General features: G+C 40.0%; 1 protein-coding gene and 1 long non-coding RNA gene across 2 annotated transcripts in view; one reads left to right on the top strand and one right to left on the bottom strand.

The window, feature by feature from the left end:
- Positions 1–6,748, top strand: part of LOC103277798 (uncharacterized) — a 34,253-nt gene extending 27,505 nt beyond the window's left edge. Inside the window, exons 2-3 of the long non-coding RNA XR_010002951.1 lie at positions 4,219–4,349; positions 6,157–6,748. This is a non-coding gene — a long non-coding RNA (uncharacterized LOC103277798). The remainder of the gene's footprint in view (positions 1–4,218; positions 4,350–6,156) is intronic.
- The window catches only part of gipc1 (GIPC PDZ domain containing family member 1), a 36,722-nt gene that overhangs the window by 13,780 nt on the left and 10,188 nt on the right, over positions 1–12,754 (bottom strand). Inside the window, exons 2-4 of the mRNA XM_003217058.4 lie at positions 7,871–8,203; positions 7,265–7,450; positions 3,582–3,762 (exon numbers count right to left, since the gene is read on the bottom strand). Of these exons, the coding sequence (XP_003217106.2) occupies positions 3,582–3,762; positions 7,265–7,450; positions 7,871–8,152 (649 nt within the window). The 5' untranslated portion in view covers positions 8,153–8,203. The remainder of the gene's footprint in view (positions 1–3,581; positions 3,763–7,264; positions 7,451–7,870; positions 8,204–12,754) is intronic.

Raw genomic sequence — 12,754 nt, 5'->3', positions numbered from 1 at the left:
ACACTCATTACTGAGAAAGTCTTGGCATGTGTGTGTGTTTTGCCATGCTCACCAGATGTGGTAACATGCTGAGCAAATTTAGTGAACATATGCTTGAAAGTTTGCACTGATGGAAAACCTTACAAAATATCTACAAAGGTTGTTTTGAAAAACACTGCCACCTTAAGACACTTTATTGCTTGAAACTGAGACCAAATGGTGACCTCCCTGTTGCTAAAGCCAAAGACAACATATTAAAGAAATCTGGATGCACTATCGAGGCCCTAGTTCCAGCATTCATCTTACCCTTTTTGGATGTTGCCTAAAGCAGCTGCTTCATGGTCCTGCTACAAGGCCAACTCTGGCTATTTTGATAGAGGTAAGTTTGCAAGTCTTTTCTTTGCTCACAACTGAGTTCAGTCTCCAGGGTGCAGGATGGTGGCTATTTGCCTATTTGGTATTTATTCTGACTTTTGCTGGTAAGAGAAGTTGATGCACCATGTATACATCAAACAGAATGGGATTAGAGCTGAACTACAAGCTGGCTGACTCAAGCAGTGTTTCCCCACAACATCCAGGCTGTTATTTGCACATTATGAATGTTATAAATGTGCTAGTAGAAAGAAAAACAGACACTCTTCACAGTACATAAGAAAAGTCTCTTTGCCATCTTAAATTCAATGGTTATGTATGATCGTATGGTACACAAGTGGTACTGTATGAATCCTGAAACTTGTATGTGTCTATTTAAAAAGAATGGCTATTTGTTAGTGTTTGGAAACAAAAATGACAAAAAGAGATGAAGCAAAGAAAGCAATATGAAGCTGAGACTCTTTCATTTTAGGAAGAACTTTACCAAAAAAAATGGTAATGACTTAGTGCAATTTGTCTCCCAACATTAGTTTATGATATGATTTTAATTCAGGCATGGACAAACTTTGGCCCTCCAAGTGTTTTGGACTTCAACTCCCAGAGTTGAAGTCCAAAACACCTGGAGGGCCAAAGATTGCCCATGCCTGTTTTAATTGTTTGTAGATTTTGTGACAAATATCTTCAATATATTGCTTTTGAAAGACACCCTGGGTTTCACTCAGAGAAAAAGGCAACACATGAATACATAAATAAATAGCCTGAACTTTCACCATAACCATGAAAACAATATGCAATTACATGCATTTCAGACTGCCCCTTGGCTCTGAGAACACAGTGAATCTGACAGCCTTTTGAAAAATGCCATGCTGTCCTCTGTCTGCAAATGGCCAATATGGTAGCACAGCAGCACCACCTGCTGGCCCGTTTACAGTAACACAGTCTAATTTTTAGGGCTGTCTAAATTTAGTCTTTCCCAGCATGTATCAAACTGCATCTATAAAATTCAGATTTTGCACCAAGAATGGTTCTATTATTTAACCAGGCAGAAATGTCAAGTATTTTGTATTATTTATTCTGCCTGCCTGATAGTCATGGATTGGTGGGAAAAGAGAAGAGCACCAATGCTTTTGCCCTTGTGCTGCTCCACACCTAATTTCAGACTTTAGCAGGCACTGCTCACATGAACGGGGTTAAAAGGGCTACATTGCTAGAAAGCTAAATACTTGCTTTTAAAAAATGAACAGATCTCTGAACTGGAGACTACATCTTGTGCTCTTTCCATACTTTCATGGAATGATAACATATGGCCAGATTCACCTATAGTCCCACACATTTCTGTGAATGAATTCACAGAGAAAAAGATCACACTCTGGGTTCTTATCTTGCCTCTGCATGGAAATGCATTCTAATTCCCCAAAGGTAGGGCCAGGCAAACAGTTCTCTTCAAAAGCTCTGTGTCTAGCAGTTGCAGGCGTTTGCTAAGTAGTCAACTGGGTAAAATGGATAAGAGAGTTACTCCTCTTGCCCTCTCAACCCCTTGCATAAATCTCCCATGAGATTCTCTTCCAAGGAATCCCTTGACAGAAATTATTATCCAGTGGATAATCTCCACACACACCTTAAGATCTGCTGTTTCCTAGACATACACACACACATTTTAGCAATAGTATAATGGAGTGAACAAACTAGACGTATCTAAAGGCCAATGAAATTGGTTGTGAGCTGTATTCTCATTATGACTATAAATTCACCTGCTTTGGATAGTTATACTTTGTTATATTTGTATGTTTTTATACTGTAAGCCGCCTTGTGTCCACAAGCAGAGAAAGGCAGGATAGAAATTCCCTGAATAAATAGCAGGAGCATCCAAAAAAACCCTCCTCACACTAAACCTCTGCCTTATTGTAATGTAAAACCATTTGCCTGGAGATTCCTAAGAGCAGCAATTATAATTCATGTGCTTCCCAAAATTGGGAGGCAGAAGAGTGAGTCCATAAGGAGCTCAAGGTCCCAGAAAGATTGTAGTGTCTGTGTGCCACATGCAGTCCACAGGCCATATATTTTAAATGGCAAGCTGTTAACAAAATGACAACCCTATTTTACTCTGCCAAAATTCAATTCGCAACACACCAGGAAACCAGTAGAGAATTCAAGTACACACCCTTTGTTAATTCTCTCCTACTGAACTAGGTGCTTGCCAAAGTATTAAATGGCTCTTCTTGCATAGAATCAATTACCTGCCTATGAAATGCCTCCAAAATTCAATATGCAATATTAGCTAAAAATTAATCCCAGAAAGAGGTGAAAAACAGGATTCTGTTTACTACAAAAATGAGTAATTTCCAGAAGAAAAATTATTTGGAGACAAATGCCATTAACATTAAAATGCTTAACTATCACCAGACTACACCCCTAAATAGTTCTGTGATTTGCAATCTTTAAAGCTGAATTTTTACATGCTACCCCCCCCCCCCCCCACACACACACACACTCACACTATGGTCTCAAAAATGAATCCAGACAAACCCTTTCTTCTAACTACATATGTTATTAGGAGACTAAATTCATAGTTTCAGCAGAAGTCACTCTGAATGTTTTTTCCAGGTTTCACTAATAAAGTCATTTACCAACTGACAATTTCCTTGGCGAAATGAAAATCAGCATCTCAAATGTAATCATTAGTGCAACACTAAAATCAAATCATTATTGCCAAAATGGAAAACCTACAGAACTGTGCTTAGAAAATAGGCTAAAACGCTGTTAGCAGAGATCTCTTTGTTTTAGAGTTCAATAACTAGAATCCAAACTTCTTTGATTTCTATGTGCAATGATATACCTGTCACTTAAAAAAATAAGTATCATTTGCCTAAAAACCCATTTTGTTTGGGGATTTAAAACATCACACATTACCTTTAAGCAGAATTCACCTTTTTATTGCTAAATGGACAACCGCTGAGGGACTGAGGAAATGGTTAACCAAAAGATTAACTTGTGATGCAAATATGTCTCAGAATCACTGTGTTTAAAGGGGGTGAGTTTGAAAAACAGAGACAGAGCACTGCCAGATGGGGAAAAATTATGATTACTTTCAGACACAGCTGATTTTCAACTCTCCATCCTTCAAAATAGCTGTTTATTTGTCATAGACTTTGAAGTGAGTCAAGAGCTAATATATACACAAAAGTAAGGTTCAAACTTACAGTTCCCAGATGTCTGTAGGATACACTTACCAAAAGCTTTGCGGGGCTCAGTGAGTTTTAGTGTAAAAGTGCGGCCTTTGGGCAGATCCTTGAGCATTTTGGCGACCTCATAATGCCGGCAACCGATTAGACTCTGCCCATTGATGGACTCTATCATGTCCCCCACATTGATGACTTGGATGCGGTCAATAACACTCCCTTCCTTGATTCTCTGCCAACAACAGATAGGAGTAGTCATTACACAAATGCAAGCCCAGTAATTTTCTGATCCCAGACTGTTTCTACCTTGAAAGTTTCAAAAGCAGTATCATCAAAAAGGAAATGTGATGGCAGTGGAGGAAGTGCTTCCATTCAGTCATTCTAAACCCATCCCTGTGTGATGGTTGGCATGCTCATGTTTGTGACTGAAAGAGACATACCAAAGTTCATGACACATCAGGTAAATTGAAGGAGTCGCCTGGCTCTTGAATACTTTTCTAATATGTGGCTAAATATAGACCTTGATGAGTCTACTACCTCATATATAGATTCTCCTTTCTTTCTGTGGAGATTTACTCTTTTGTCAGGCTTTCAAGCAAAGGAGACCATGTACTTAGAAGTAGAAAGAAAGAAGGTTCGAGATTCAGAATAAAAACACCTCCGTTCTTTCTACTTTTTTCTTCACCAGGCCCCACCACAACACAAAATCATGGCCAGGTATTGCAACAACCTGTTTTGATTCAGTGCCGAACCTGCATTTACTTCAGGAGGATCATGAATCATAATTGCCCTTCTTTTTCTAATTGACTCACTGTGCAGGTGAGTAGTGGCACAACCAGTCTGGCATCCTGTGGCAACAGAAAGAATTGTCAAATACCTTACAAGGAAGAATAACCCCACCCCAAACAAGCCATCAAAATGATACTCCTGGTAGCAGCATGGGGAAAAAAATAGCTCTTCTTGTACATCTTGCCCAAAGAGCAGCACTAATCCTTTTATCAGCCAGAAGATATCAGGCTTCTGAATTTACCTCTTCCATGACCCCCAATTCCTGCCTATACCTGTATACTAAAAATGTCACTGTATCCCTGTACCTTGTGTAATATCATTTTTGTAGAGAAGTACCAGTGACCATGAACTGCAAGTCGCTTCTGGTGTGAGAAAATTAGCCATCAGCAATGATGTTGCACAGGGGACACCCGGATACGAAAAATAACTATTGTTTATGTTGAGTGATATATTTGCTATGCAATTTATGTTCAGATGTTATGTTCTTAATTGTAAACTAGAAAGTGAAGAGGGATGCACCCAGTCTACCCTTTTTCCATTATTATCTCCTGCATATGAAAAGCAACAAAGCTGGGGGGGGGGGGGGTGTCCTGTTTATGTGGAGGTCCTACGTGAACAAGAAAAGACAGGACTTTTGCTTGCATAGAAGCTCTCCACATGAACAGGAACCTCTCCCCTTCAGCCTTGTTGCTTTCTAACTTAGGATACTCTCCTTTTTTCAGTGCAATGAGAGGGACTTCTCCCTTAACTTGCTAATTCAAAGTGACTTCTGCCTGAATAAGGCTTCAGTATGGAAAGCAATTACAAGTGATTCTGGAATAACCTCCAAAAGAGAAAAAGAAGAAGGGAAGGAGACTAGAACCAGAGCAAGTGTTCAACTGAGAAGTCTTTCACAGCTGCCAAAACCAAAGCAACCAGATAACAGTGGTTGTGTCAAAGTTGTATCAACTTAAGGGGTCTGCTTAGGCAACGGTGAAAAGATCTAAAGCTGCTTATGTAAAGAACTAGTAGTATTATACACACTGAGGGGTTATGTTGGGCCATTTTAATAGGCCAAAGATTGGGCCTTTCCCTTCAAGCGTCCTGTAGCAAAGCCATTCCCTCTAGGAATGGAAGGCAGATGAGCTCTGCACAAAGTGCAGCAATGCTTATCAGAAGCACAACAGATACTACAAGAGTTTGGTCTATTGCCATGTGAAAATTTCCTCCTCTGTCAAGATATCAGTCTGGGCTCCCTAAAATCACAGGGAGCACAAAGGTCACCCAGTCCCTGTAACTAGAAATATGGTCCTTTTACACCTCGCTGGGAAAACCATGATTGTGTACTCTGAGGAGCTTCCATTTGCTGACAGGAAAGAAAATATACAAAACCCAATCTCAGGCCCAACGTATTTCCTGAAAGCAAACAGGTAATGTCTCTATCTCTGGGATGAAATTTAGTGCCCAATTTTCTTAGCTCACTCTGTTGCAGCTATTTTCAACACTTCTAATGAAAAAGAACAAGAAGTGTGTGCAGAATGACTGTTGCAGTCTCATGCTCTTGAATATGCTCAGAACTGTGAAAAAAAGAGCAGACATCAGTATTTTCAAGCCAATTTTTGAATTATGCCGTATTTGTACTGGGGTAATTAGCAAAACTCCAAAGAGGATTAAGATTCTAGTAAAGCAAGCTTCCTCAGGGGCATAACTTTGTGCTAAAGGATATTTTGTACAGGGTCGCATGAGTAGTAAGTAGTTAGGGCAAAGAATGAAAAAGGCTTCTCGCTGTCAGTCTTTACTTATTCAATTGAAAGAAACGACGAAAATGTTTCTCTCTCAACTCTCTTCTTTTTCTCAGTGCAAGAGGAGATTACATTGGACAGAAGTCTGAATTTATCATGATCAGAGGCTGCTTACTCCAGCTCTAAAAACACATAGGAAGAACAGGAATAAACCTTCAAATATTTATGAAAACTATGGCACTTTTGACTGAGACTGCATGTCTCTTGTCACAGTATTTATGAACTGCAACACTGCTGGATAACAGCAACAATCCATCTCATCTAGCATTATGTTTCCCACAAGGGTTAACAAGACAGAATTGAAAAAGTTACATTGCCTTAGAACATGAGGTCCCATTTACAATGACAACTAGCTGTCAGTTAGTGTACCAATGATTCAATTTCAAGACAATCACATCACTTTGTTGTAGCAAATTAAATGCCTGTAACTTTCTTTTGCCTCTTTGTATTTGTTCACTGGGTAACCCATAGTATTGTTGGGAAAAAATTGACAGAATTATCTTCTTCAGGCTTCTTCAACCTGCGAAGTCCTAACCAGCTTGTTCAATGGTCAGGAATTTTGGGAGCTAAAATCCCAAATATCTAGAGAGATGCAAGTTGAAGAGGCCTGTTCTACAGCATCCTTACATTTATAAATCTTTTAATCATTTTTTTTTCAAATTAAATAACCCTGAGTAGTCTAGGCATTCTAGATCACTTAATTTAGTAGCATTTATAGTCTAAAGCATTTGAGGGCCAAGAGTTCCTGTTTTACAGCATTAAGAGACAGAATGTCATGCTTTTTATATTTTATGTAGGAAAATTCTTCAGCAAGTGGACATGTGTTTTGAAGTCACTAGAATGGAGTTACTTTTCAGCCAGAATTGAAAGGGAATGGGGTGAAGAATGACTGGGGTTGGGATTCTCAGTCCAGTAAGGCATGTGAAGGCTCACTGAACGAGGATTGGTGGTATTTTACAGAAAAAAATATAGTGGAGTGGTAGGAATTGTAAAATAGTACTTCTGAAGCTATCAGATTAGAAGGGACAGTCTAAGCAATACAGAGGGAAACAATAACACAAATGTTTGGAAAAGTACAATGGTTCAAAGTCTTAACTCCCATCAATATGCAGGCATACTACAACAAAAGTGAAAGCAGCATATGTTTGGGCTACTCAATGATACCTTGATGAAAGCATAGCCAGCACCGTTGTCCGTGATGGTCAGGCCCAGAGCTTCCTCAGACTTGAAGACTTCAACCTCCTTTCTCTGGCCCTTTGTGTGGGCAAAGATAAAATCTTCCAGGCCAATCTGGCCACCCAACAGCTTGTCCATGTCCACTTTGTGAGTATTTAAGGTGCAGAACATCACCTTAAAAAGATCAAGAAAGGAAGCGTAAGAAACTGAGGCTACAGGCATCCAAATGTACATAACGTGGAAGTTTCTATAAAGCAAAGGATGTGGATGCTTTTGGGCACTGGTTTCTAATTTAGGTACCCAGACATTTCTCTATGCCAGGAGTGGGCAAAGTGCAGCCCCATCCAGTCCAAATTTGGAGAGTTGAAAAAGTCATCCCAAAATGGTCCATGTTACCCTGAACATGCTGATGTTGTGAATTATACAGCATTTAGCTGTAGAGGGGATTTATGAAGCACATGCCTCCAACCCCTGATGTTTTGTTAATCTTTGCCTTTGAAGATGGAGAAAATTCACTCCAAGCTCAAAGACCGTTATGTGCAGAATAGTCTAGAAACAAAATTGCATTACCATGAACCCAAACATTTTGCCTACCTCAGCTGGTGAGACTTTAAAGGCCTCAGCAATTTTACTGTACAGTTCTTTGACATTTGTAAAGCCCTCGATCCGGCCTGTAGGACTTCCATGGGCCAGCTGGGTGTGGAAAACCAGGCGAGGACGGAGGCTTGCTGGCGGAGGGGGAAGACCAGGCTGAAGTGCTGCCACGCCACCAACGCTGCCTAACCCCACCCCACCGAGACCACCGCGGAGGGGCTCAGCTTCCTCATTCTCCACCAGCGGTGGGGCCTTCTTCCGTCGGCCTAGTCCAAGCGGCATGAGTGAGATGTGGCCAGTCAGCAGCGAAGGTCAGTCTCCCAGGATAGGAACCTAGAGGGGAAAACGACACACAAGATCCATAGGGATCAGCACAGGCGCCATGCAGATTGGATGAAGTGAATGTCAGATCATAAGAGGAGATGAAGCTGGGCCAGAGAGATAATAAACTTGTTATCCATGGGAGATAAAATTCTATGTCTGTGTTATCAAGGTATGTTCACACAATTTATGAGGAATCAAGAACAGCAACTCTATAAATGAAGTCATAACCAAAATTTTATCCAGCTTGGCTAGCCTTGTTTCTTTGGGGCATACCAACAGTCCAAAAAGAAGGAGGGGGGAAGGAAATGAACAAATTCAGTGAAAATATTTTATAGCACAGTCATCAAAAGATTACACCTACTACCCGGTTGGGTAAATACCTACATGATATTTGTATCCTGAAAATGTATTTGCCCTGTTGCAAAAATTAAGATTATTCAGATCAGCAAGCATCAGAGAATGCAGTCCACAACCACGTTTAATCTTCAGACAATAGCTCCATGTATTCACAAGCATTAAGTATTGTGAACACATCATGGGAGAATGGGAGAGGGAACAGAGAACCATGCTGCATAGCTGTGTGTGTGTCTGTGTATCTGTATCACTCAGCTTTATTTGAAAATACTATACACAGTAGAGTCTCACTTATCCAAGGTTCTGGATTATCCAAGGCATTTTTGTAGTCAATGTTTTCAATATATCATGATATTTTGGTGTTAAATTTGTAAATGCAGTAATTACAACATATCATATAATCACAGAATCATAGAATAGTAGAGTTGGAAGAGACCTCATGGGCCATCCAGTCCAACCCCCCGCTAAGAAGCAGGAAATCGCATTCAAAGCACCCCCGACATATGGCCATCCAGCCTCTGCTTAAAAGCCTTCACCACAGCCTGGGGGAGAGAGTTCCACTGTTGAACAGCTCTCACAGTGAGGAAGTTCTTCCTGATGTTCAGGTGGAATCTCCTTTCCTGTAGTTTGAAGTCATTGTTCCGTGTCCTAGTCTGCAGGGCAGCAGGAAACAAGCTTGCTCCCTCCTCCCTATGACTTCCCGTCACATATTTGTACATGGCTATCATGTCTCCTCTCAGCCTTCTCTTTTGCAGGCTAAACATGCCCAGCTCTTTAAACCGCTCCTCATAGGGCTTGTTCTCCAGACCCTTAATCATTTTAGTCGCCCTCCTCTGGACGCTTTCCAGCTTGTCAACATTTCCCTTCAACTGTGGTGCCCAAAATTGGACACAGTATTCCAGGTGTGGTCTGACCAAGGCAGAATAGAGGGGTAGCATGACTTCCCTGGATCTAGATGCTATACCCCTATTTATGCAGGCCAGAATCCCGTTGGCTTTTTTAGCTGCCACATCACATTGTTGACTCATGTTTAACTTGTTGTCCACGAGGACTCCAAGATCTTTTTCGCACACACTGCTGTCAAGCCAGGCGTCCCCCATTCTGTATCTTTGCATTCCATTTTTTCTGCCGAAGTGAAGTATCACTGCGTATTGAACTACTTTTTCTGTCAAATTTGTTGTACAACATGATGTTTTGGTGCTTAATTTGTAAAATCATAACCTAATTTGATGTTTAATAGGCTTTTCTTAATTCCTCCTTATTATCCAAAATATTTGCTTATCCAAAGTTTTGCCGGCCCGTTTAGCTTGGATAAGTGAGACTCTACTGTAACACAAATAGGAAAATGGTCAAATTTATTACTAAATTACTATAGGATATGTAAAGAGCCCATACTTTCATACTCAAATATAAATTGGGTATCTCTCATCTGAACTGAGACAAGTGTTTAGGATTTTTCCTAAATGGCCTGGCCATTTTCTTCTTATGTGAATCTTTGTTTGGTGAGCTGGAATACAATGGAATAGGCTTGCTGCTTGGAAGGCTGGGTACTTGCGTTCTAGGGGAATGGTCTGTTGGCCAATTTAAATTGCACTGAATAGCCTCGCTGCTTCAAAGCCTGGCCGCTTTCTATATAGGGGCATCCTTCCTTGGGCAGGTTGAATGGGATGGAGTAGCCATGCTGCTTGGAAGCCTGGCCACTTTCTACCTTGTGGAATTCTTGGTTGGCCAGGTTGAATAGCAATTAATAGTCTTAGTGCGGCAAGTATGAATGCTGCAATTAGCCACCCTGATTAACATTTAATGGCCTTGCAGCTTCAAAGCCTGCCTGCTTCCTGCCTGGGGGAATCCTTTGTTGGGAGGTGTTAGCTGGCCTTGGTTGTTTCCTTTCTGGAATTTCCCTGTTTTGAGAGTGTTGCTCTTTATTTACTGTCCTGATTTTAGAGATTATATTGTTCTGTATTATACCACAGTACTTATTATATATTATAGTTATAATCTTATATTATCTGCTTAGAACTGGATTATATGAGGCCCCTTCTACACAGCTGTATAAAATCCACAGTGAACTGGATTATATGGCAGTGTGGACTCAAGATAATCTAGTTCAAAGCAGATACTGTGGATTATCTGCCTTGGCATTCTGGGTTATATAGGTGTGTGGAAGGGCCTTGCGTCTACGCTGCCATATAATCTAGTTCAAATCAGATAATCTGTATTTTATAGGCAGTGTGGAAGAGGCCTGAGTGAAAAAGCCGTGATCTCCACTGTTGCTGATTGGGTTGCTAGGAGATGAAGTGGGCGGGGCCTACCCTTCTAAGGGGGAAAAACAGCTTTTCCTAGTCCTCTAATTTGGACTTTATTTTTCTAAGTTTTTGTTTGAAAGACGTATTTTGGATAAGTATGTATTTTGTGGCCAAATTTGGTGTGATTTGGTTCAGTGGTTTTGTTGTTTACTCCATAATAAAACAGTCATTACATTTATATAGATAGATAGATAGATAGATAGATAGATAGATATACACACTATATACAAAACCATGAAGCTAATTTTATATCACACATTTAATAATTTTGTTTATGAATAAAAGTTTGTATGTAATGATGCATTAGAAAGTAATGGTGTCACTGTCTCAGCTACCCTTACGAATTATTTTGGGTATTGGAATATGGCAGATTTCTAGATAACGGATACTCAATCTGTAACTACAGAAGAGCAGAGTGCAAAACAAACAATTTATTCAAATTCTATTTATAATTGCCATGCAAAAGAGTTATGATATATTATTAACATATATCATTATTGCAATGCAAATGGCCAACTGAAGTCCCCTGGAAATGCCTACTCTTACTGGATGCCTTACTGTTGGAATTCTGTTGGGTAGGAATAATGAAAGAGGGACAGAGAACTTATGACCAAACAAGTGTAGTTATGATTCATCTCCTACTGACATTACAATTAATCTTATTTGGTGACCTTACTGTCTGAATTTAATCTGATGCCATGGGTCTGACCTTGCTAGCTGCAGGGATGTTGGAACACACAAAATCTATTCCAGAATTCAAGCAAAAATTGCTTCACAGACAAGGTTTTATTATCTGCTGAAGAAAATACGGCACTTGTTCAAGATTTGTACTGATATGAATTAGAGCTATAAGGAAAGAGGCCTCTGTTTTAACTTTGGAGCTGCAATTTAGGATTTTTTCCTCTGCAAGCATAGCATACACTGTTTACAAAGAAATTGTGTGGACAAATTGTGAAATGTCATGTCTTTGCCAATTTTGTATCAACTGAAAAGAAAATGAATATTATAAAAAGGAGTTAATTGAGCATACTTAGTTGACTTTTTGCATAATCAACTAATAGTCTAGAGCAGTGGTTCTCAACCTGTGGGTCCCCATATGTTTTGGCCTTCGACTCCCAGAAATCATAACAGCTGGCAAATTGGCTTGGATTTCTGGGAGTTGTAAGCCAAAACACCTGAGGACCCACAGGTTGAGAACCACTGGTCTAGAGGGAATTCTTAATGGCCAGATTTTCATCCAATGCTTGTGCCATACACTCAGTAAACCTAAAGTTACTGCTTATAACTGTGGAATGTATTTTCCCCTTCACAGTAAGATTCTGACTTTAGGCAACTTACAGCTACAGCAATATTGATCCTTCTTAATCCATGCAACCTACCTCCAAAAAAAACAAAACAAAAAAAATCCGGGTAGCACATTCCAGCTCTGTAGAAAGGAAAGCAATGGCAAACCATCTCTGAGTATCCCTTGCCTCAGAAAATCAAATTAAATTCATGACAGTCAAAAAATCCCAAGTAGTAACGTCTTTAACATTTTGTTCATCACTGTCAATTACATAATCTATTTTGAAGGGAATCCCCACCCCACACCATTTGTGAAGAAATACAACCAAGAATGCTCAACACCCTCCTGAATCTTTCTTATTCTCCTCCACACCTTCATATTGTTTCAAGTTGTTGTAAGCTGGAGTATCTTCATAACAAAGTTCTGCTTAGAACAGTGATTCCCAACCTTCTTTTGGCCATGCCCCACCCAGGCATCTCTAAAATTCTGGTCCCTCCCCACCCCCATGACATGTAATTCAATTATTCAAAAAGTGAGCTCCTATTCACATGGAGGAAGTCTAAAAGGCTATTAACTTAGTCTACACAAGCTTCTGAAGAACAATAGTATGTATGA

The sequence above is a fragment of the Anolis carolinensis genome, chromosome 2, assembly GCF_035594765.1.
Source record: "Anolis carolinensis isolate JA03-04 chromosome 2, rAnoCar3.1.pri, whole genome shotgun sequence".
In the NCBI taxonomy this organism is placed as follows: Eukaryota; Metazoa; Chordata; class Lepidosauria; order Squamata; family Dactyloidae; genus Anolis; species Anolis carolinensis.
The sequence above is the reverse complement of the archived record's forward strand: the minus strand, read 5'-3'. Positions and strand labels throughout refer to the sequence as shown.